Here is a 26,576-nt window from a genome sequence, read left to right on the forward strand (position 1 = left end):
TTTAATGTTTTTACTGTTTATTCAGTGAACCATAAAAAATGATTGCACATGCAACTGTAAAACAGTAACACTGACAGTTTACAGTCGGTAGACAATTAAGACTCTAAAAATGCCATGAATAAGATGCCCAGGGTCCCTGATCACCTATGTGAACATGCCATAATCCATACAGTGGTAAAGTGTCAGGATGCAACCATGTTCCCCCAAGATGTGTTCAAGAATTTGCAAGCTGACATGCACTGCAGTACTTAAAGGTACTTAAAGCATACTCACTGTGATTAGTTACTCATTATTCCACTTCTGTTCGTCAAATCCCTGCAAAGCATGTTAAGTCTTTTATATCTTATAACTTTTTATGTTAATACAAATATTTACACGCTGGAAATAAAAGCATTTCAATGCAAGATTTTTGCTGAGATGATATGTACACAAATTACTGCTTATTTTAACGGATGCCACACACAGATAACATTACTAAAAACATTCACTGGCAAAGGTATAGAAACCCGCAGTTTCATACAACATATAGATTAGCCAAAAAGAGACTGAAAACATTAATATTTGTCTAAAAGCTTCTTCTACTAGAAAACAATAGAATACAAATCTATATGATACAACGGTCAAAGGTAAACCAAAAAATATGATATAAAAAAGTAGATATGATTTTATTCTGAGCTATATTTTGTCTTATGAAGTCATATGATTGCGAAGAACAGACTGTAATTTAAGTTAATAATCACTTAAAATCTTGCTTGATGGCTGTGGTTACCATTCACTTTCATTGCATGAAACAGTATTGCCTTTCTACTGTAAATAATATGTATTAATCGCATAATCAGAAAAAATCTTCAGGTCCCACACATTCTTTGGTTTTTCAGCATTTTTGTGTATCTGAACCCTTTCCAGCAATGACTGTATGATTCTGAGATCCATCTTTTCACACTGAGGACAACTGAGGGACTCATATGCAACTATTACGGTTCAAACGCTCACTGATGCCCCAGAAGGAAACATAATGCATTAAGAGTCAAGGGGAGAAAACTTTAAATTGAACTTATTTTGTCTTCTGGTAAACATATAACTATCTTATACCTATCTTCTGTAGCCTCTGAAGGGCAGTACTAAATGAAAACATATGATATTTAGGCAAAATAAGAACCATTCTGTTCAAAAGTTTTCACCCCCGGCTCTTAATCAATCATTTTTTTACTTCTGAAACATCATTGAGCGATTGAACCTTATGTAATAGTTGCATATGAGTCCCTCAGTTGTCCTCGGTGTGAAAATACACAAAAATGATGGAAAACCAAAGAATTTGTGGGACATGAAGGATTTTTCTGAACAACAGCTGGCAGTTTAACTGTTCAGGACAAACAAGGGACTCTTGAACAACTAACACTAAACAAAAAACACAGCTGTGGATCATTCAAGGGGATGTGAACTTTTGAACAGAGTCATTTTTATAAATTCAACTGTTATTTTCTCCTGTGGACTAAACACCTTTTATGTGAAATATATTGTTCAGGTCAGTACTAAATAAACAAAAACACGCATTTTTATGATCCCTTATATTTAGGTAAAATAATAAACATTTTTAATGATTTTAAAAGGGGGGTGTAAACTTTTGACCTCAACTGTATACATACAAATATACACAGTACACACACATTATGTAAATGCACACTTTAATACTGTGTGCGATTGATCATGGGTTTGACAGCTCTAAAAATGTTCGTTTTTGATTATTTTGATTTTTGTGAACAGTCTGCAGTACACGAGTTGCATGAACATCATGTTCTCCAGGATGATTTAAGATGATCTAAAGAACATCTTGTGTTTCAATGGAAGCAAGAACATCTAAAAAAGCTCAGATGATCAACATTATATATTTGCTTACTTTATTAATGACCTTGAAATAGTGTAGAATCTCAAATATTTCTTCCTCATTTCCCACCAAAACCTATAATAAACATTCTTTTAATATGGTTTATTTAATATAGTTTTGTACTGTACAAAACTTCCACAGCATCTTCTATATTCCATTAGTGTTGACCCAGTTTTTAATCACCAGCTGTAGTTTGCAAGGGATCACGTGAGAGGGGGAAAAAAAAACCAGAAATTGTTGAACGGATGGAGCATAGAGTGGACAGACGGAACAGTTCACGTTTTAAGCTGTAAAAGAGTGAGCTCTATGCTGTAACAGTATGAAACAGATGCTCTTAGTGGTATTAAAATTCCATGTATGCATCACTAGCAGCTTGCAGCTACTCTGAGCACTCTAGGACAAATACAGCAGACAAATCAAGAAGCGTTTTACAATGGAGTGTACGAGTTCAACGACACATACATGCACAGCGAGAACTCATATCTGCATATTCTTCCCTTAGCTATTAAATATGCTCCTTTTTTAATTAAGCTGCCTTCGAATGTCAATTTTTGATTGTTGCACCAGTCTTAACAACAATCAGATTATAAACTGAATGCATCTCTAGCATCTCTGTGAATGTGACCTAAGTTCCTTGAGATCAGAACAAAATGTACAAATGCAGATCATAGGGATCTCTGTGGATTTTTTTCTTCATATCCCTTTTAAACAGGTCATATCCACAAGTTGATATGATTCTTTAGGGTCTTAATGAAAAGTCTATAACATGCTTTGGTTAAAAATTCTCAATAGTAATGAAAATAACACCTTTTTTACCTTGTCAAACATCATCCTGTTCTGGTCGAGGTTGCTTTAAATGTTAATGAGCTCTGCTTGCCCCGCCCCTCTCTTCTCTTTGTGGAGTGACGAGCCTGTTTACTTTAGCTGCATTCAGCCACGTTTAGCCGCTAAACTTGTTAACTAGCACGTTATTAGGAAAGGGGATCGCAAAGATTCATTAAAAAACTCTTATACTCACTTCTGCTGTAAGTGAAGCTGGATCACGAATGATTTGCGCGAACATAGATGGATATATGTAGATCGGGAGCCGCATTCCATTCACAAACAAACGTAATCTACTGCATCTTCAGCGGCTCAGATGTCGGGAGTAAGTGACGACCACTATGTACATTAATACATCCAGCAACACAACACCTCAATTACTCATTTGGAGATTTTCTTGTCTAACTTACATCCCTGCTCCAGCATCGAAACAATGGAAGTCGGACTGTTACAGCTGATGTAGGGCGGGGCTGAGGGAGGACGCTCATGTCAATCAACTATCGTGGGAGCGGCCTCTGTTGGCGTGACGCCCCACCAACAGGTATCAATTTGAAAAGGGGGATATTATTTTTACAGATTAATTAAAAATCATTATAGGTTAGATGTGTACATACACTGTAAACACACATTAATGTTCAAACAACATGTAAAAGTGAACTTTGCATCCAATGACCCCTTTAAATCTTACATAACATCACTGTTGTGCAGGATATGCGTGCTAAGTACATGACAAAACCCTCACCAAAAGCACTGGAATGTGAGTCTTACACCTACTGACTTAAACTGATGCTTGTCAGGACATCTGGTTTATCACTGAGGTCTGACTTCCAAAGATGCCTCCAGAAGGGTGTATGGGTTGTTGACATTACTGAACTGCAATTTAAAAACTAAAAAGATTTTTAGCATTTGATTGGACAGCACACATAAAATGATCAAAAATTATTCAAAAAGGTCTTTTTTTTTAAATAATGAACTAAGATGCAAGGAAAGATCAAAATAAGCATTACAGATAGCAATGCAATAAAAATAACGGCATTATTCCCACAAATGACTATTCATGAACCTATATATCTTGTAAAAGTGTTACTAACACTAGTACTATTAATAAAAAATCTTAGAGTCCACAACAAAAGGTAAGCAACATTTATAGAAGGTAAATGACTTCCATAAATGAATGACCCACATAGATGTGACAATATAAATAAATGGTGTTGGGTGGAAATACAGGATGAAAAATTATAGACAAGAACATGAACGTGTAAGAGGATTTTGTGAGAGAGCAGGAGACAGGATAAAGGATTAAATCAGATGTAAATCAGGAAAAAGAATGAGAGATGAAACATTTCTCCTTATCTACAGTCTAATCACAAACTGCCAGTACATCAATCTACTGTCTGATGAGACTAAATAAATACAGTAGTTGTGTGAACGAAGTGGAAATTAATTTTAATTTGCCTTCAACAATGTGTCCCACTACTAAAAAGGTGAGACTGAGATATAAAATGACACTGTATGGAGAATCTGTTTTCTCTTGATCAAAAAATAACTAAAATTATTAGAATCTAAATTTTCTTGTGTTATTGTTTATGAATTCACATGTATGTGTCATACATCTGGAAATGGGAAAATATTATCTATATTTATTTGACACTGAGCATCTATACAGTAAAAGAGGAGGAGACAGAAAACCTACATATGAATGAGCGCGAGAAAACGAGAGATGGAGGGACCGTATTAGAGTGGAACAGATTGAATGATGAGAATGTGAGCGAGAGAGAGAGAGGAGGGGCGAGTGATGTCCAGAGATGGAAACACTCAATGTAATTTTCTGCAACAGAATCTAAACTGACAGAAGAAATACAGAGCCGTAGAAAAGCATTAATGCTCATCAGTCATCAGAGAGAAAGATGTCAATGGAAGCAGGCAGCATGGAAACCATCGAGGTTCCTCAAGACAAGATTGTCAAAAAGGTACGTGAACTTTGAGCCTTAGCCTGTTAGATGGAGGACGACTGAGTAAAAATGTAGTAAGTCAGATTGACATTGTGTGTGTGTAATAAACAATGTACGGTAATAAAAAAGACAGGCTTGAAGTAAATCATGGAGACCTGTGCTGGTTATTTCACGTTTTTTTCATGCAGTTAACGTTTCTTACAGCACATAGCCTATAGTTTTGACAACAAAAGTTATTATCAGTTAAAAGTGCTGCTAATTTTTTTTCAGGATTCATTAATAACAACAACGACACACACTTACTGACCCCAAACTTTAGCACTGTATAGTATAATCATTTCTAATAATTGAAATGGTAGTATATAATACAATAATTCATGGGAGGACAGAATTTTAAAAAATAAAAAAATAATGTACAAGTATTTGTACAACTGTACTTGCCTCAATATCTCACTGTTATTGATATACACTCCCATTTAAAAGTTTGGGACCAGCAAGATTTTTTTATGTTTTTTAAAGAAATTTCTTTTGATCAAGGCTGAGTTCATCTGGTCAAAAACACAGAATTAAAGTTTTATATTTTGAAATATTATTACGATGTAAAATAACATTTTTCTTTTTTAATATACATTAAAATCTAATTTATTCCTGTCATCAAATCTGAATTTTCAGCATCATTACTCCAGTCTTCAGTGTCACATGATCCTTCAGAAATCATTCTAATATGCTGATTTATTATCAATGTTAAAAACAGTTATGCTACTTAATATGTGTTTGGAATCTGTGAAACTTTTTTAGGATTCTTTGATGAATAAAATGTTAAAAAAAACAGTATTTATTTAAAATATTAATATTTTCTAACAATACACGCTACCGTTCAAAAGTTTGGAGGGTCATTACATTTTTATTCTCACTGTTTTTGAAAGAAATTAATACTTTTATTCATCAAGGATGTGTTAAATTGATAAAAAAAAAAGTGATAGCAAAGACTTACATTGTTAGAAAAGATTTATATTTTGAATAAATGCTGTTTTTTTGAACTTTTTATTAGAGAATCCTGAAAAAAATATTGCAGGTTCCAAAACAATATTTGGCAATACAACTGTTGCCAACATTGATAATAAATCAGCATATTAGAATAATTTTTGAAGAATCATGTGACACTGAAGACTGGAGTAATGATGCTGAAAATTCAGAAATAAATTAGATTTATTAAAAGAGTATATTAAAAGAGAAACCATTATTTTATATTGTAATAGCAATTCACAGTATTACTGTTTTTTTATCTATTTTTGATCAAAATAAATGCAGCCTTGATAAGTATAAGAGACTTGTTTCAAAAACATTACAAGTCTTACTGATCCCAAACTTTTGAACGGTGTATAGCCCATGTGACAACTAGTCCTGGTTCCCACATTTATAACTGGATAATTTAATCTTTCTCTCCGTACTGTAAATGTAGGGGTCCTTTAGGAAGAAGATAGAGAAGCTGAGGAGATGGAGCACCTCTTCAGGCGGCGGCAGTTTCAAACGGCCACCCAAAACCAAAACCCTCAGTCTGAACTCGCCCACTGAACCTGACGCAGAGCCCCTGAGAGTTGAGACGGAGCGCAGGAAACTCAGACCCATTGTGGCATCTGTTTTTGGTCAGGTATGGGACTGCTGGGTCACACAACAAGTTAATCATGTTTTTGTATTGCGTTGAGGTGATCTGTGAGCTGTTGTTTTGTCAGTCATGGCCGTGATTTAAACAAATGTTTGGTTTGCTTAACTCTGGAATGGTTAGTTAAGCATGACAAAGAGTTGGTGAACATCAAACAGGTTCACAAGTTCGCCTACCCATCCAGTTAATGGTAAACGAATTTGGCTTGCTGTCCTCAATGAAGGTCTGAACCCAAGGCTCGGCTTGAGCTCCAAGTTCAACCCCTCATTGTAGTAGGAGGAGATGGGAGAGGAGGAGGAGATGGGAAAGTGGAAGGATGCTGGAAGAATTGTCACTAGAACAACGCAATAAGTGCTGCTTATATAGGCTTATAATGATGACTGAGTTTTTGCTCTACAAACTCAAAGTTTGTTAGTCAGGATTCTGTAGTGTCTGGATTATTTGTAGTTTTTAAATTGTGCTCTATTAAAGTTTGATGTTTAAATGCATGATGTTAAATGTAAACTCTTACTAGAACGTTACTTATTTGTTAGCATGACATTTTAGTTCTCTTAATTGGACATCAAAGTTGGTCAAAAAAGCTTATTTTTGAATGTTCAATTTGATCAAATGTTGGTCAAATTAATTTAGTATGTTCTTGCAAAAACAAAACAAAAAATTATGACAAATTAAAAATAAATAAATAAATAAATGGTAAGCACGTCACCATTGTTCATTGCTGTAAAATCTTCATCTACACTCCCCTTACATACTCTTTCCAGTCAGTCGTTTATTCATTCTTAAACCCTTTCACACAACAGTAATCATAATAATCATATTCTGACAAACTCTCTGCTTTCAGAGGATTATGGCTCTGTACTGGAGGAAAAGGTGAAATAGTATTATGTATTATCTGTTATTCCCCACACCTCATTCTTTAAAGCTTGTGTTCCCAAACATAATGAATGCATATCAACCAGCACAGCTTTCCATTAAATCCCTTTATTTCACTTTTCACTCATTCACTAGAGTGAGGCTAACCAAACTAGATGTGAAAACCTTTCTCAAACTTCAAATGCTCTGAACAGGGTTGACATAATAACATTAATAATATTAATTTTTAAAAGATTTTAAAAAGCTTGTGAGGTTTCTCAGAAGGTTAATGACTAATAAATTATTTATTATATATATATATATATATATATATAAGGGCGCCAACAGCCTACACTTTACTGCGTGATCTAATTCTTGTTTATTATTGACTCAACATTTAAATCAAATGTCCTCTTAATCTTTCATATTTGTCCATTTCTTTATGACAGAAAAGATACAGCCACTAATTTCTTGAATATGTAGACATCAAAACGTATAAACTCAGAGTGAGGGATTAAACTTTTATTTTGAAATTACGATGAACAGTTAGCATATTCAGAATGATATTGATGTATCCTCCTGTGTTTGAATAGGTTCATAAATGATTTACCTTATAAATCTAATGAATAACGCATGTTGTGTTCCCAGATGAATGTTATAATAAACCCAAACTCACAATAACATGCAGAGATGGAGTTTGAGATGCTCCTCACATGTAAATAATAACAGTTTGTGCAGCAGCTTTTACTGTGTCTGGAGCCGCTCTACAAACTTAACCTACACGTATGTACATAATTAAAGCGAATATATTAAACCTGCATCGCATATATTTATTTAATTGAATCGTAGTGTTTGTGAATGCTTAATAGCATTATGCTTTATTATGATTTTTTTTCCATTTTTCTTTGGACAGTGGAGATGAGACAGTTCAACTCACTACAATAAAATATGTTTAAATGACTTGTACTTTTAAGTTGATTTAACTTAAAATTTTAAGGCAGCTGCTAAACTTAAGTTTTTAAGTTGAAACTGGTAAAAGCTTTTTACAGTGTATGTGGAATGCACCACTTCAGATATTTTGCTGATTACTTGACACGGGCAAAATGCAATCATGGATTTTTTAAAATCAAATACTCAAAAAGAATCAAGGAATTGTTGAAGCCCTAGTCAGAATATTATGGAAGCCAGATTCCATCACTGACTTTTTATCTCACAATTCAGATTTTTTTCTCAGAATTATGTGATATAAACTCACAAATCTGACTTTTTTCTCAGAATTGCATGATATAAACTCGCAATTGCGAGTTAAAAAAAAAAAAAAAAAAAAAAAAGTCTGTGAGATAAACTGTGAGATAAAAAGTCACAAACTTTTTTGTATTTTTTATTCAGTGGCGGAAACAGGCTTCCACAGAATCTAGTAACATTGTATTGTCTTATGCTCAGCGTGCCAAGAAAGACGTAAGTCTGGGCAAGAATATCTCATCTAAAGTGCAGAGATTGAATCTCAGATATCATATCATTCAGGCAAAGAAAAACAAAAACACTGAGTGAGGAAAGGAAAAGGACTGAAAGCCTGGGAGTAGAGAGTGAGGGATGAAAGAAAAAGAATAAGAGAGATTGATTGAGAAGGGGAGGATTATATGGGTGAGATTAACGACTCAAGAGATCAGATCTAAAAACTGATTCACTCACAAGAATGCTCTTGTAAACACTCCAGCTTTGGCCATTGTAATAATAACATATCATACAATAGACGTGGGGACAGCTTTATGACCAAAGGGACATTCAACATACCACAAATTAAACACTAATGCATGTTGACCCATGTTGAAATCAGAATGTCACTGTCTTTTGGTCCATAATATTTTCTTACAGGAAATTATATGTCTGGTTTGTTGGTTTATATTAAGACTAACAGTTTCCAACTTTTTTCTAAGAAAAATTTAAGTCACTGTCATGTATCGTGCGAGGAAGGGGCGAACGAAGACGAGGGTCAAAGATAAAGTCTTTAACATAATCCACAGGAGAAATCCAAAACAGGTAAATCCTCAGTAGGAAGGTAAAAACATGCATACATTGATGAGACCGGACACCAAACACTGAACAGTATGCAACTTGTAAAGACAGGTGATAATGATGAACTAAAGGCACAGGTGATCCAAGGTAAACTAATGGTGACTAAACGAGGACAGGAAACAGGAATGACCAAATATGGGCACAAGAGGGAGAAACCGAACTAAACAGTCCACAGGGGTGTGACAGTCACTTATATGTTTGCTATTTTTCAAGTGCTTTATATGCTGTAGAATTAATTTTCACTCAAAAAATGCTAAACAGTTACAAAAGAAACATGTTCAAATTCCTTAAATGTAAAATAGAAATGCATTAGATTAAAAAGTAAGATGATCTAAATACAGCATGAAATAATCATAAAATTTTCAATATTTATTGTTACATGGCTTCTTTTACACAAATTACCACCGTCCCTCACTTGTCATGTCATTTCAACCACACCAAACCTAGAAGAAGAACCATTTTGGGTTCCTCAAAAGAACCTTTGAATTGTTCTTTAAAAAAAAAAAATCTAAAGAACCTAAAAGAAAGAATCTACAGAACCATTCTAAAGAACCTTTAGTGCATTGAAAAGATTCCATGGATGTTAAAGATTCTTCATGGAACCACTGATGAAGAACCTTAATTTTTAACTATATCTTTTAGCGTATGTTTAATCGTAGATCCGCCTCAAAAATGCATGTATATTTTGGTTTCCTGATCACGAATGAGGAAAGCATCACTTATTGTGTTATTTCTAATCAAGCTGTAGTTTTATCACATTAAAAAGTGTGGAAAATGAAAATAATATTAGTTTGACTTTAGAATACAACACATGCTAAAACATTCTGCCTTCGGTTGACATCTTTTTTTTTCTCTCTGCGTTCGTGTCTCTCTGTTGCATGTCTCTTCTCTTGTGTTTTGGCCTTAATCCATCGACCGCCCACCAATATACAACAGACAACCCAAATCTCCTCTATAGCCCACACACATATACACATAAACAAGTACAGAAGCTGTTTGATTTAACAGAAACAAGACGCTCTACATTTCACCGTCTGTAGGTCAGTTGTCTGGCTGTCTTACAATAGAATAATTTAATCCACCAATCAGAGACCAGGTCTCCATGGGTAACTCAATTAGGAGCCGCACTGTACCTTTATTACATAAAAAAAAAAACAATTACGAGTTCGAATTCTGTGGAACACAATAGAAGACATTCAGAATGGCTCAGTGTTTTTTTCCCAACACAATACAATATGTTTTGGACCCCATTTACTTAAAATATCATCTCTTGTGTTACACAGAAGAAAGAATATAAGGGGTGAGTAAATAAAGACTTACTTTTAGATGAACTATCACTTTAAAATGTGACGTCTTAATGTAAGCTGTGGTTGTGTGCCAATAGGAAGACACTAATCTGCCTTTGCATGTATGTGTGAGTAAATAGGATATACAGAAAGTGGGTGTTAATTTGTTAATGCACAATCATGGGTGTCTAATAGTGAAAACTGTGTGCTGAGCAGATTAACCCCTACAGATCCATTAATGTGAAAGTAGAGATAGATTAGTCCACTGATGATCGAAGACTAAGGTTTAGAGTAAGACACACTCTTTGATGCACCAGTGCTTTAACCGAGAGTGACTGACTGACGTTAGTGTGGATTACATGCATGCAGATATGCACATAAACCCATATATGTTTAGAGTTGTTGTTTCCAGAGAGATGGAGGGAATGAGAATGGCAGACTGACTGATACCTAGAAATTAAGGAGAAAACATTTATTAACATTTTTCCATAGAGACTGAGGTCTGTGTGTGCTGCCTGTCAATGTGGGACAACGGGGAATATTAGGAAAACCTGCTATTTAAGATGGTCCTTAGCTGGTTTAAGCTGGTCCTTTGCTGGTTTATGCTGGTCATGTTACTGGTCAAGGACCTGCATAAACCAGAAAAGGACCAGTTTAAACCAGCTAAGGACCAGCTTAAACCAGCTTCAAAACATACCTAAACATACCTAAGTGTTTTTTTAGACTAGTGGAAAGAAAACATCCAAAAGACACTGTTAAGTGTTTCTTTTATAGCACTTTTTCTATTTGTCTCAACAGATTTTAATTGCAATCCATATTTTTAAAGACTGTTTTCTCAAAATGAGTTTTTCTTCTAAACTGACCCAGAAATCTCCACTTCAGTAGCTCTTACGCACACCAAACTTTTTTTATTCCTGTCTATGTCCTAAAGGTTTTTACAGAGGGATTTGTTCATATATAATTTGCTTGATTTTATACATTTTATTCCCCCCCAAAATTATAAAAAAATACATAGTTTTCTGTCTGTTCCAAGTTTTTTCTGAATTACGGAGTGAGAAAATTACCCAAAATTCCCTCTGCACAAACATTTGACTCTAATATGTCAAAAAACAAAAAAAAAACAAACAAAAAAAAACAAAAACAAGAATTTTGAAACTGACACTGGTCCAGTGTTTAGATTTTTGTACTAGAAATTTATGCAAATTAGCACATATTTCATTAAATTATGATGTTGTTATGATGAAAAATGTTTGCAATTATCAATGTAAACAATCAGCTGGTTAAGTAAGGTGATAACTATTAGTTAATTTTTTACCCTATTCACCTGCAGTGTCGCCTTAAAAATGTCATTTTCATTTTTTAAGAAAACTCAAACTCACATGCATCATATATAATCATGCTTTTTGCTTAAATTCTTTTGTCTTTAAACTGTGATGTAGGAAGGAAAAGTTTTTCAATGATTTTGAAAAATCCATGCACTAATTGGTTAGTTATTTCTCATCTTTTAAAAATATTAAGTATTTTAATCTTTAGAGTTTCATTATAAAAATGTATAAATACACTACCTGAAATGTTCTTCTTTTTTATAGTTAAGGATTTAGTGTATGTGTGTGTTATCGTCACCCACAGAATTCAGCAGAAAATTTTATAGAATTTACCTGTCATAAAGATTACATCCTTTCCCTTCGATGTTTGTTGTATAACAGTACTAATCAAAATCTTAGACACATCCAGTCTTTGTTGAGTATTGTGTGTTTTATATTACTCATAGTAGCCTCCTTTCTAGATTAAAGGTGTCTCTTGACACCTTATTAGCAGTGCTTGAGGGTGTTCACGGATTTGCTGGGCACTAGCGGGCACTACATGAGGAACTTTCCAAAAAGGCTGATATGCAAATCTTTATGATCGAAGATTGCAGTAAGTTTTATTACCATTTGTTCTGCCAAAAATTATGCATCTATAAGCTGATAACTCTTCCTGATATCTCAGTTAGTCAACTCTGGTACAGATAAACAGAGTAATAAAATATGCCAACCAAAGGCTAACTGTTTGAAACCTTTGGGCAAATAAAGTCTTTTACAGGTAAAACACTTCCAGTCATGATGTTATTTTTACCACATCCTAAATGATGTACAAATAATGTATTCTGTGGCGGAAATGACAATGGTGTAAACATTTTTGAGTTTTTTGAGTATAAAATAGAGTATTTCATCACAAACATGCTAACGCTTTTGTCTTCCATTTCAGAAACATAAACAACTTTAAATGAAATAAATTGTTCTGGGGGGCAGGGTATTTTACTTTTTCACATATTAAAAATTTAAAGTCAAACACTTGTCAAGCCAACACACTGGGCCATTTATGGATAATTGGAGAGCCCCATTCCATCTAACATCTACTCACCTAGATGAACTTTATCTTCAACTTCTTCATTATGGCCATGTTTTGACTCGAGATCCTTCAGTAATCTGTTTTTCACTCAAAAGTCTGAAAGCATGATTTATAACGCAGTTAAGCTGATTTGGCGTGACATATGACCTCATTTAATGATTGTTAGAAAGGAGGCTTTCTTTTTTGATCTTTTGTTTAGCTCTTAGCACAGAAAAAAATGACTTTGCGTCATTTAAATATTTGTTGTGATTGGTTAGTTCATACTGAAAGCATCATCATCCTTCTCCACTTGTTGACTGCTTGTCCTTAACTCTCAAGCCCAATTCATGCATTTAAAAAAAGGTAGGCCTAATATAATTATAGTTTTAGTTTTGTACATACACACAACTGGCATATGTATACAAAACTAATTCTAAGCATTTACGCAGAAGCCTTTAGAACAAAAGGTCTTTAAGATAATGACAAAATAGAGAAAGTCCAAAGTTTTGTGTGGTAATTTTATTATTTTATTTTACACACAATTCTGTAAATTTCTTTCCACAATCACCTTATGAAAAATATGAAATCATTATGTGCATCATTACGGAATATTAAAAATGCTTGTTTGGTGTCCCCTAGTGGTTATGTTCCCATAATGCAGCTGCTGAGGGTAGATACAAAGGAATCTGAAGAATCCAAATACAAAGCTCTAGATTCAGCTTATTCTACTTTGTTGCATAAGATCAATCTTTTATAAAATAGATATAAAGGAAATATACATTTTTCATATTTAAACCATTCATGTACACATATGTGACCCTGGACCACAAAACCAATCATAAGTAACATGGGTATATTTATAGCAATAGCCAACAAGACATTGTGTGGGTCAAAATGATTTTTCTTTTATGGCAAAAATCATTATGATATTAAGTAAAGATCATGTTCCATGAAGATATTTTGTCAGTTTCCTACCGTAAATATTAAAACTTAATCTTTGATTAGTAATATACACTGCTAAGACCTTCATCTGGACAACTTTAAAGGCGATTTTCTCAGTGTTTTAATTTTTTTAGCAACCTCAGATTTCAGATTTTCAAATAGCTGTATCTCGGCCAAATATTGTCCTCTTCTAACAAGCTTATTTATTCAGCCTTCAGATAATATGTAGAACTACATTTCAAAAAATGGACTCTTATGACTGGTTTTGTGGTCCTAGGTCACATATACAAGGGCACACATCATAATTCACGGAAATTACGCTGCCCTCTTGTGCTAGGGAGCTTTTGTACGTCTATGTTATTAAATCTAATATATCACTGAAATGCCATATTGTTGTACTACAAAACAGCCCTATATCTCTACCTTTTGTATGCCTACTTTGTCTTCACCCAGAGAGCTTTTAAACACAATTATCTTTAACTTGATCTTAAAATATCTTTGTTATGTACAAAAGAGAATGTGAGAGAAAGCCTAACATGGGATCTAAAGAGATTACATGGTAATATTGCATTGAATACAGTAATACCTTGATCTGGGCCAAAAACTCATCTTACTTCTGGGTAGGAGAGGGGAAAAGGCTAAAAAATCTCAGGGGAAAAAACATGTTTTGCACTCACCTGCATGTTTAAACCCATATAATCTCATAGACAAACATTTAATTTCCACCAATGTTCACTAGTATTGATGTTAATCGTAACACTATAAAGTAAGTCAGTCTGTAAGACTGTAAATGTTTTTTCTCCCTCTAATACCAAGAATTAAATCTTTGTCCAGAATATCATATTTGGGGGTTTTGAGTAGATTAGAGCAAAACAAACAACCATGTTGATGGGTCTGGGGATTATAATTTAGTTTTTATTTGTTTAGTTTGTTTAGACGGTATTTCACTTTCAGGAAAATGGACCAAACAACATGTCATTTTTAATACTATAGTGCAAAATAGTAATATATGACTTACATCTTTTTCAGACATTCACCACAGTAAAAAGTGTGACTATTACACTCCATCTCCTCTCTTATTGCTATTTTTGCATTATATCCTCACTATTTTTCTGTTTTATACACTGACATGCATAATAAGTACTGATTTGGCTTCATCTACTGATTCATCTATCCTCTCTTCTGACCCTTTTGACCTTTGACCCCTGACACTGCAGCTTATCACCCTTCTAAAAACCATCTGATGGCTTTCTACCTGCTCTCTACAATCTTTCTACAATCCTACATTCCCTTATCAGCACTGCCAGCTGCGTTGCACTCACCATGTAATCTGGAATGTTGCGGATTATGAAGACCTTTCCCACCCCTTTGCTCTCTCTCTTTCTCTCTCTATCCATTTCTCTTCTCATCCCTCCATCCTGTCCTGTTTTGTACCGTGCCAGTCACTTGCAGTAGAACAAGTGCGATTAGAGTCCATCACAAGGCAAAATGAGGATGTGTAATAACATGGAGAAAGAAAGAAAGGGGATAAAAAAAAAACGTGCGGAAAAGGAGGAAACAGATAACAGGTCTGAGAGCATTAAGATTAGAGTGCTCAGAAAACCCTGGAATATAGTTTCTGGTTAAAGGAATAGGTCTCATTGCACCTAAAACATGCTGTGATTGTTTTAGTGGTATTAGCATCACTACACAACACCTCTTGTTTAAGCAACTCCGCCCCCTCTTGGGATATTCTGACGACAGGGATCGTGTGTCGCAAAGTTTATGTAATATTCTGAGGACAGGAACCAACAGTGAGTGATAAAGAGGGAGGGGGAGGGGCAGAGGGAGGGACAGAGATGACAAGAAAGAGTTGGAGCAGTGAGAATTAGAGAAATACAAATGATGGGAGCGAAGCCATCTAAAAGAAGCAGCATGAAGAAGGTAAGATATTAGTTTTTAAAAAAGACCATTTTTATAAGTTGTAGATTAGAGAGACCAATTAGGAAGTAGGAAAATTGCTTTAAACTGTTCATACCTACTTAGCCTTTTGCAGACAGTATAATGGTCCGATAAAGTTAAACTATTAAAATTAAGCATTTGAATTAAATTGCAATATTTGCAATGTACAAACTTAAAGGAAGATTTCACCACACTTCAAAAGTTAGGGGTTGGTAATAATAGTTTTTGTTTTGTTTTTTTAAAAGAAGTTTCTTATGCTCATGATTTTATTCCTGTAATGACAAAGCTGAATTTTCATCAATCATTACTTCAGTTTTTAGTATCACATGATCCTTCAGAAATTGTTCTAATATGCTGATTTTGCTGAACGTTTATTATTATTATCTATGCTATAAACAGTTGTGCTGCTTAATATTTTTGTGTGAAACTTTTAGGATTCTTTAAAAGTTTAAAAGAAAAACTTTTTTAAAAAAATAGATTTTTTTATTATTAATATATTTTTTGTCAATTTAATGCATCCTTGCTGAAGAAAACTATTAATTCCTTAAATATTAATTAGTAATTAATTATTAGAAAATTACAACCCTTACTGACCCCAAACCTTTGAACAGTACTAGCCTATATATTATGATAAATTATAAATATCATCACATTCATGTCATTCCAAACATGACTAAACATGATATTTATTGCAGAATGTCTAAGTTGCTCTATTACAACAAAAGTGAATGGTGACCATGGCTTTTGAGCAGGATTCAGGGGATTTCTAAACACATTATAAATGTTAGAAATGTATTGCTGCAAAAACATTGCAAAGACTTTGAATGACGTAGTACTGAGTTGTGAAGTTATACAGACCGTTATACAGTTTTTAACCACTTTTGTGTTTCGGCTAATTTGGGCGGGGCTGAAATCATGTCTCGATGACGCGATTAGCCACTGAGCATGGCCCCTCCCCTAACGCTATAATAACTAGAGCACATTAGTATAAAGTCATTATCGTTACTACAGTACAGCCTACAGTTTGGTAGCTAGCTATACCTTCGTCACATAAATGCATATTACCTTGTTGCTATAATTTACAAAACAGCTCGGTGATCCCTGGTCCCCATCCACTTTTATTATATGAAAGAGAGCAGGTTGGATATTCTGCTAAATGTCTCCTTTTGTAAAAAAACTAGAGTATAGACATTGACAGGATGATTTGTGACAGATAATTTCACCACATGCAGCAGCATTAGATCTTGTCAGACTGCGATTTTGTTTGGTGCATAATGAAATGGTTCCTTGCAAAGGGGGTCCCGCCCCTGGAAGGCAGTGGACTGCCATTGGCATCGGCTATGTTAGGAGGCAGCGGTGATGCGGCGGCTGAGGATGAGGATGATGAAGAATTGGGGCAACCTTTTGAGGAGCCGATATGTGCTCTGGTTCAGAACTGTACCATGCTACACAACATCGTGGGCCCAGCCTGCATCTTTCTCCGACAAAGCTTCGCTCAGGCTCAACTTGTATGTACACGCACCTACAATCGCACCTTTTTTAGACAATGCATGGTGTGGACACAGAACATCAGTCTGTCAGAATTCCCATCATGGAATCAGATTATCGTTTTCTGTCTTATCCATCTTCAGTCAAATCCTATTAACCTCCTTGAGCCCCCATTACTTTCATAATGTCCCATCATCTCCCATTCTTGTGAGTGGAGGATACTGTGCCACATCATTCGCCATTCTGAGTCAATGCCAAGTCCTTCATGCAGATTTGTAAGGATGCATAAGTCTTCATATTAAAGTGTCCGTAATAGATGTGCATGGACTCATCAACCGAACATGAAAGCATTTCTACAACCTAATTACTATCAATTGTGCGCCATATTGGAAATTTATATAGCCTAGTGTGATATACGTTTGGGGTGAATGAAGAAATTAGTAGTTTTTAAAACTGTAATTTAGATCCTGTAGCCAACAGTATTGATCAATGGGACTGAGATAGTGTAATATCCTTCTGTATATTGCATACAGGCTATGATTTATATATATCCATTAGTATAATGTTCTTTTTCCCTCATGGGAGAATATTAGTAAAACCTTTTATGTCTTTGCAGGACAAAAGACAATCATTGTGCATGCTTTTCCAAAGATAGGTGAAAGTTATTGGCAGTACAATCAGATCCTTATGTTAGTCTGGTGGATGTGATTGAAGTTGCAAAGAGAAAAAGTCTACTGTGTAGTTGTATAGTAGCTTAATGTTTCGTATCAATGTCTGCATCTGTCTGATAATCCCAGAATCCTTTATGTGTGAATAGAAACTCTGAAGAGGGTGTAAGATGCTGAAATTGCCACAAAGACAAAACCAATGTAAATTTTCCCTGAAATTGTTTGTGACATATTTAGCTAAAGCCTTCTTCCCCATATAATAACACTATATTCTTATCTGCTTAGTTGTGCAGCACTTATTGAGGCTCTAGGGTATATGTAAATAGGGGGTAGTAGGGTATATATTGTAAGTACATACCTGATATTCACAAAAAATTATATGTGAACTCCATTCAACTCCATTTGTTGCCTGGCAACCTGGAGCCTTGTAATCTGTTCACCATAGTGACCTTATCCCATTGCTGCTTGCATCATGCTTGCCAATTCATGGTAGTAATCAGCCTAAATACTCCCCAGCTGTGTGAATATGTTCTAGCTGGCCACTGCCAAAACACAGGCTCAGTCAATCAGATCAAAATCTAAATCACTCTACCATTTGTTATTATCTTACTTATGTAATGTATAAATGTTGATTTCAGTTGAGATTTCATTGCTCTGCTTGTTCTTTTTTATTTGGAGTTAGGATGATAATGTTTTAATGACGGAGTTTCTCCATTTCCGCGAACATGAATATTTGACGACACGCAATCCCCATGTGTGTGCTTTCTATCCCTAGATAACTTACAATATAATCCATAATATCATAACACTGTGGTTCTCAGTCCGTTTTGCTTCATGTCCTCAATATTATTAAGGGGCGATTACTAGGGATGTAACATGGACCACACGCCGGTTAAAAATCAATACAAATAACAGATTGCGATACAGTTGGGGGTAGGAGTTTATACAAATGTGTCTCTGAGGGGAACTGACTGTCTTTAGAAAAGTTTAGATGCTATTTTCTTTTTATCAAGCCAATGTATAATACATATTAAAGTTTGTCATAAGTGCAGCACTGCTTTGTTACTGCGGTAAAATAATTGGTTGAGTCAACTTAAAATCTTTTTTTACCCGGCTGCTTGAAAATTTTAAGTTCAGTCAACTCAAAAAAGTTTAGTCAACTTAAAATGTTAAGTTTTACTGACAACTTAGATATTTGAGTTCATTCAACTTAAAATTTTAAGGCAGCTGGGTAACAAGCGCAGCTTTTAAGTTTAACAAACCAAATCTTTTGTTTTGTCAACTCAAATATCTAAGTTTTCACTTAGTACAACCTAACATTTCAAGTTGACTAAACTTAAAATTTTAAGGCAGCAGGGTAACAAATTATTTTAAGTTGACTCAACAAATTGTGGTTTTTTAGTGTACATTGCAGCTGTTCCATAAGTGCCACCTGCTGGCAGAGAGTGATTTTGAATTTTTATTCAGCCCATCTGATGTTTTTGTTTCATGCAGATTTGTAGTATAGTTCCACAAAATTAAAGTCAGACCATTCTGTTTTTGCTTCATATTTTGAAATTATACAATCTAATTTAGATTAAAAACACCTCATGCTCCATCAATTTGTAGTAAATCTCATTTTTAAAAAAATGAATTGTATTGTGAAATCTGTACTGTGAATCATATCGCATCGTGAGTTGAGTGAATTGTTATATTCCTAGTGATTACAAAATCTGCACAAATTCAGCCTTATTATTGTAAGGAAAATATTAAATCCATAAAATCCATAATTATATTTTAAGTTCATGAAAGGAATAATTTACCCAAAAATGTGCATTTGCTGAAAATGTACTCATCCTCAAGCCATCCGAGATATAGATGAGTTTGTTACTTTATTGGAACAGATTTGGAGAAATTTTTTACATTACGTGCTCACCAGTGGATCCTCTGCAGTGAATGGGTGCCGTCAGAAAGATAGTCCAAACAGCTGACAAAAACATCACAATAATCCCACATGACTCCAGTCCATCAACTAACAACTTGTGAAGTGAAAAAACAAATCCATTAGTTGTTTTAAGTTTGTAAACGTTGTTTAATTTGTGCATAATTCTTTCCTGATGAAACAACTTTTTCAATGGAGAAAGCAATATTATGGATAGATGACTCATATATTAACCAGAAGCAAAAGTTTGGAGTCAAAAACATCTTAATGAATGACTTTTATATACAACACTTTCACAAGATATTAATTGATGGACTGGAGTCATGTGGATTACATGTTGATTATTGTGATGTTTTCATCAGCTGTTTGGACTCTCATTCTGACGGCACCCATTCACTGCAGAGGATCCACTGGTGAGCAAGAGATGTATTGCTACTTTTCTCCAGATCTACATCTTGGATGACCTGAATGTAAGTACATCTTCAGCAATTTTTTTTTTTTTTTGAGTCAACTATTCCTTTAATATTACCATGGACTGTGTAGGCACAAATACTGTACATTTGTATGTAGTATGTTGTATGTGATGTAAGTGAAACAGTGGTTATCCCCAAAATGGGGTATATACATACAGGATTTTGTGGACGTTTTTTGGAAGGCCATGCTATGATGCATGTACTGGTCCCAAGTATGGTGGTCGTTCTGTATCACATGAATCTTCCCTGGAAAGGAGAATATACATACATTAATGATGTGTGTAATACAAAAGCACATTTTATGTGCAGGAACTCCTTTTGTTTTTACTGTGATAATAAGATCCTCGTGTGTTTCATTCATCCACCACGTGTTCATGCAGCGGTGTGCAGATGGTTGCCCCCCAGCAACACTGACAGGTGTGCATGAGGCTTGCTGATACAATGTACTTTGAGTGACAGTTCAACAAGCACAGTCTGAATGCAAAGCAGATTACAGGAAAGATTATAATACAGGGTTCCCACGCTTTCTAACCAATTTTTCTGATTTTTCAACATCATTTGTAATGATTGGATGATTAATAATTTAAAATGATGTCATTCGATTATTTTTGTTATTTATATTTTGTTATAATTTATTATTTAAATTATTATGCATGTTTTTTCACGTTTTGTATGTATGCGACTGTCTACGTATCTATGTGTTTGTCCTAATAGTCTGTCTCTGTATGTCTCTTTGAAATCTGTACTCACTGCAGGACAGAGATCTACGGCCGGAGGAAATTGAAGGTACAGAGATATCCAACATCACTGAAATGATTTATATCATTAAAAGCGTTAAACTCTCCCACCATCAAAAGCGTTATGAGTCCTTCCCTAATTGACTTCTCTCCCTCCATCAACATGGATTCTTGCCATTACCTCTCAATTTATGTATCTACCTTCAGTCTCCTCTAAATCACTTAATAAGATACATTTAATGGAATAATTCTACCACATTAATGAAAATAATTTACTCACTCATGTCTCTCCAACCCTGTATAAAAGGAGGAAATCAAAGAATATTCCATAGCATAATTCAATGAAAAATAACATTACTGGTAAATGGGATAGTCTCAAAAACTGAATTCAACTCTGTTCCTGAGTACTTTTTTTGTGTTAGCTTGACAGACCCTGCTCACTGTATCATTTCATTGTTTCCTTTTGTGTTCTATGGAAAGCATTGGCTACTGCTTTGCAATTGCATAAGTGTGAGTAGTTTAGGATGAACTACTCCTCCAACAAATGATATGAGTGTTCACCGTACCTTTATCCTTCAGAATCCTCTTACTGGACAAACAGATTACACATTATCTACAAACTAAGGAAGATGCTCTCTCTCTCATTCTTTCTCTGCCTTCAGAGTTGAAAGAAGCCTTCCGAGAATTTGACAAAGACAAGGATGGGTTCATTAGCTGTAAAGATCTGGGCGAGTGCATGAGGACAATGGGCTACATGCCCACAGAAATGGAGCTGATTGAACTCAGTCAACAGATCTGTGAGTGGCAAACCTTGTTGTTATCATTATACTTCATTATAGTTTTATTCAAGACTTAGTGGAGCATAAATATCTGAACCACTCATCTCATGATATTACATGATTGTATGTTTGTTCACTAGGTGGTGGTAGAGTGGACTTTGAGGACTTTGTAGACTTAATGGGCCCAAAGATGCTGGCTGAGACAGCGGACATGATCGGAGTGAAAGAACTGAGAGATGCTTTCAGAGAGGTTGGTGTTCCATGTCTACTGTTTTCTGAAGTCACATATGATTCATTTTGGGGTAAACTAACCTTTTTCATTTCAGTTCGACTCAGATGGTGATGGTCAGATCAGTCTGGCTGAGCTGAGGGAAGCCATGAAGAAGCTGATGGGAGAGCAGCTCAACCACAGAGAGATTGATGAAATCCTCAGGGATGTTGACCTCAATGGAGATGGGCAGGTTGACTTTGAAGGTTAGAATTATAATTGTTCTCTGTGGGTTGAATTTTGATTCTTGCATGTGCATTTTATACACTCATGACCAATTTATTGGGTGTGCCTGTTCAGCTGCTTGTTCACGCTAATCTAATTAGCCAATTGACCATTTGCAGAGAGTTTGATTGACAGGCAATCTGACCAATCATAACGCCAAATCTTCCGTTTTAGACAGACAAACAAACCAGACAGAAGAGTAGATTAACAATGGTGGAATTGAAAAATGGCTTGTATTGACATATTTCTGCAGTTGAAACAACACCTTCTTATGTTCATTCATGTTTCATGCTATAACTAGTAACAAGGAAGAGATGATCGGTTGAGGTGCTACAGCGATCTGTCACAACACATTAAAGAGCCACAAAATGGTATTTATTGTTAGAATTTTTTTTTAAAATGTCCAAATTTTAGAGCTGAGACTTAGTTTCATATCAAAAGTAACCTGCCCTGTCCTGTCTGTCGGTGTGTTGTCAGTGTCCTCTGCTTACAGCATTTATATTTTTCACTGTGTGAGAACGTGTGGCGTGAAAGTGCCATGGCCTGTCGGACATAGCAACAGTAATGAAGTAGGGCAGGTTTTAGCGAAGGGTTCAAACTAAGTTCAAACCAAACATCAAAATGGGAAAAAAGATGATTTGAACGTGGCATGGTTGTTGGTGCCAGATGGGCTTGACTGAGTATATTTTAGAAAGTGCTGATTTACTGGGATTTTCACGCACAGCCATTTCTAGGGTTACAAAGAATGGTTAAAAATAGAGAAAATATCCAGTGACTGGAAGTTCTGTGGGCAAAAATGCCATATTGTTGCCAGAGGTCAGAGGAGAATGATAGAAAAGCTCAAACTGTTACAACTTACCCTTACGAAAAAGAGGTTAATTCAAGTGTGCTATTAGTATACTTCTTTTAAACTAAAAACAGGAAAGTATACTTTCAGTCTACCTTTTATGTACTTCTCAGAAATGTGCTTTATATACTTATCAGAAATATACTTAAAATGACATTTAAGTATACTTGACTTATACTTAGAAAAAGTCTAAATATACTATACTTATAGTAGATGTACTATACAAATATACTATCAGGGCTATACTTGTGCTCTGAGAATCCGTGTTGTCATTTTTATACAGGAGAGATGCTATTACACATCTTATGTACAGAATTTTCAAAACACAAGTGAAGAAGAAACCAAAATAGATGCTTCCACACTGTAAAAAATGCAAATACATATTTTCCATTTTACAAAACAGTCTCAAATACTAAAAAATGCTATTTTCTTGAAATTATATAAAAACCCTTGTGAGACCAACAAAATTGCGCAAATGCCGTCCCAGCTTGTCAAACACAGTTGTCTGAACAAAGAATTTCACACTGTTGAAATGAAGGCTTTGTAAGTTCTCAGCATGCATTGCAGCATAAATAAATTATCCAGTTACTGTTATAGGATTATTGTTTTGCTGTTTTCTGACTTCATTTAAACTTTTTTTGTTGTTGTTTTGTCATTATTGTTAGTTATTTGTTGTACTGTGATGTAAAGATCTCATCTTTTAATATTTGCTGATTGCCACCGTTCTTGAGGGTTGTGTATCTAGTTTTGAGGCCTAGATTCTTTCCGACCTCTCATATCCATTTCATGGATGTCTTAGTTTTGTAAAATGCTTTATAAACAAAGACGACATTGTCCGTATATTAGACTAATTTATTTATAATGCTTTGTATGTTCAGATATTCATATAACAAAATATATACAAATTAATACCTAAATAGGGACTTAGTAGTATACTTAAAGTATGATTTACAGTTTACAAAGAAGTGAGTATGAGTAAACTTGAGGTATAAAACTACTAAACTAGTGGTTTACTGATACTATACTTCAAAGTGTACTAATATGCATAAAAAAGTATTTAATTAGTAAACTATCGGTATACCTATAAGTTCACTTTTTTATACTAGTTTATCTACTAGTTTACTACTGTTATACTTAAAGTATACTTAAGGTATACTTTATATACTAGAAAGTGGGCCAATTTAGTCCCAAGGAGTATTAAAATAGTACACTTAAAAGTATACTACTAGTACACTGACATTTGTATACTTACTACATAAAGTATACTTAAAAATATACTTGAACTTTACTGAAGTATACTTAATAAAATAAACTTGAAGTATACTACTTTTGGTAAGGGTAGGTATGCAGAATAGCAACTCTGAATTCACAACACGTTGAACCTTGAAGAAAATGGGCTACAGCAGCACTTCTGTTAGCCAAGAACAGGAAACTGAGGCTACAGTTTGCATAGTAAACAGCAAAAAGGTTGCATGGTCTGATTTTTTACTTCTGCTGCAACATTCAGATAGTGGGGTCAGAATTTGGCATAAACAGGCTGGTGCTGGTGTAATTGTATTGTTGCTGACTACATTGTGATGGCTAATTCCAGCAGTATAACATGCCATGTCACAAAACTCATCTCAGACTGGTTTCTTGAACATGATGAACACTGTACTCAAATGGCCAGCACAATCATCAGATCTCAATCTAGTACTTTTGGTGGAACAGTAGAATCTCTAAGGAAGGAGTTCTGAAGGCAAAAGGGGCTACCTAATAAAGTGGCCAGTGAGTGTATATAAAAGATGCTTATGTAATGTTTAAATTATATGCAGTTGAGGTCAAAAGTTTACATAAACATTGAAGAATCTGCTAAATGTTAATTATGTTACCAAAATAAGAGGGATCATACAAAATGCATGTTATTGTTTATTTAGTACTGACCTGAATAAGATATTTAATAAAAAAGATGTTTACATGTAGTCCACAAGAGAAAATAACAATTGAATTTATAAAAATGACAGTTCAAAATCATACATACACTTGAGTCTTAATACTGTGTTGTTATCTGAATGATCCACAGCTGTTTTTTGTTTGTTTGTTTGTTTGTTTATTTGAACCCTTTCCAACAATGACTGTATGATTTTGAGATCCAACAGATGACAATTGAGGGACTCATATGCAACTATTACAGAAGGTTTAAACGCTCACTGATGCTTCAGAAAGAAACACGACGCATTAAGAGCCAGGGGGTGAAAACCTTTGGAATTTGAAGATCGGGGTAAATTTAACTTATTTTGTCTTCTGGGAAACATGTACCTTCTCTAGCTTCTGAAGGGCAGTACTAAATGAAAAAAATATGATATTAAGGCAAAATAAGAAAAATGTACACATCTTCATTCCATTCAAAAGTTTTCACCCCCCGGCTCTTAATGCATCGTTTTTCCTTCTGGAGCATCAGTTAACATTAGAACCTTCTGTTATAGTTGCATTTGAGTCCCTCAGTTGTCCTCAGTGTGAAAAGATGGATCTCAAAATCATACAGTCATTGTTGGAAAGGGTTCAAATACACAAAATACTGAAAAACCAAAGTTCTGTGACATAAAAGAGTTTTTTCTGAAGAACATCAGGCAGTTTAACTGGACTCATGAACAACTAACACTAAAAAAAAAACAGCTGTGGATCATTCAGGTCACAACATAGGATTAAGAATCAAGTACATGTAAACTTTTGAACTGGGTCATTTTTATAAATTCAACTATTATTTTCTCTTTTGGACTATACGTAAATGTCTTTTATGTGAAATATCTTATTCAGGCCAGTACTAAATAAAAAACAACATTCGTTTTGTATGATCCCTCTTATTTTGGTAAAATAATTCACATTTTGCAGATTCTACAAGGTGTATGTAAACTTTTGACCTCAACTTTACATATATAGCACGTATATATGCATCTTTATAATGAAAGGCTTGCTGTATTTCTTATTTGTAAGTCAATTTTGATAAATGGTTAGTCCCTAACTAATCTATTTGTCACCTTATGCTCCACAGAGTTTGTCCGGATGATGTCTCGCTAACTTAGAGGACTCATGAAAAAGAGAGAGAACAATCAGTTTGCCAACTCCTAATGTGAAGAGTGAAATACTGTGCATCTCATTTAATTAACTACCTTATGTAATTATTTAAACCATAGTGTTTCCCCATGCAGGGAGATTTATTTCACATTTTTGTTTTTGACAAATATGACAGTCTAGCATTTATTTTAACATTTTGGTCTGAAATGTAAACAATAATTAAGGAGTTAATTAAGAATTTTTTTTTCATCTGCTCAGAATTGTAAGGGTACAAAGCATAGCTGTAGCACACTTTTTTTTAAAGCATGCTATAAACCCCTGAATGGA

The 26,576-nt window shown here is 34.6% G+C and overlaps 1 protein-coding gene across 2 annotated transcripts; it reads left to right on the forward strand.

Annotated features, from left to right (window-relative positions):
* The first annotated feature begins 4,559 nt into the window (after window positions 1-4,559).
* cabp2a (calcium binding protein 2a) lies at window positions 4,560-26,418 on the forward strand. 2 transcript variants are annotated; one of them, XM_051112741.1, is made up of 7 exons: window positions 4,560-4,677; window positions 6,122-6,310; window positions 21,095-21,125; window positions 21,739-21,873; window positions 21,996-22,105; window positions 22,182-22,329; window positions 26,227-26,418. In XM_051112741.1, the coding sequence occupies exons 1-7, from the start codon at window positions 4,615-4,617 to the stop codon at window positions 26,250-26,252; spliced, it is 702 nt and encodes a 233-aa protein (XP_050968698.1). In that variant the 5' UTR covers window positions 4,560-4,614; the 3' UTR covers window positions 26,253-26,418. The 2 variants fall into 2 exon arrangements, with proteins under 2 accessions (XP_050968698.1, XP_050968689.1); XM_051112732.1 differs by lacking the exons at window positions 4,560-4,677; window positions 6,122-6,310 and adding exons at window positions 15,661-15,771; window positions 17,085-17,297.
* Window positions 26,419-26,576: the final 158 nt, after the last annotated feature.

Source organism: Labeo rohita, chromosome 1 (genome assembly GCF_022985175.1).
Source record: "Labeo rohita strain BAU-BD-2019 chromosome 1, IGBB_LRoh.1.0, whole genome shotgun sequence".
Taxonomy (NCBI): Eukaryota; Metazoa; Chordata; class Actinopteri; order Cypriniformes; family Cyprinidae; genus Labeo; species Labeo rohita.

Coding starts and splice junctions, on each gene's coding strand:
- cabp2a (XM_051112732.1), top strand. CDS start 15,730: ATGATGGGAGCGAAGCCATCTAAAAGAAGCAGCATGAAGAAG. Junction 17,298..21,094: donor GCTTCGCTCAGGCTCAACTT/GTATGTACACGC, acceptor TACTCACTGCAG/GACAGAGATCTACGGCCGGA. Junction 21,874..21,995: donor TGAACTCAGTCAACAGATCT/GTGAGTGGCAAA, acceptor TTTGTTCACTAG/GTGGTGGTAGAGTGGACTTT.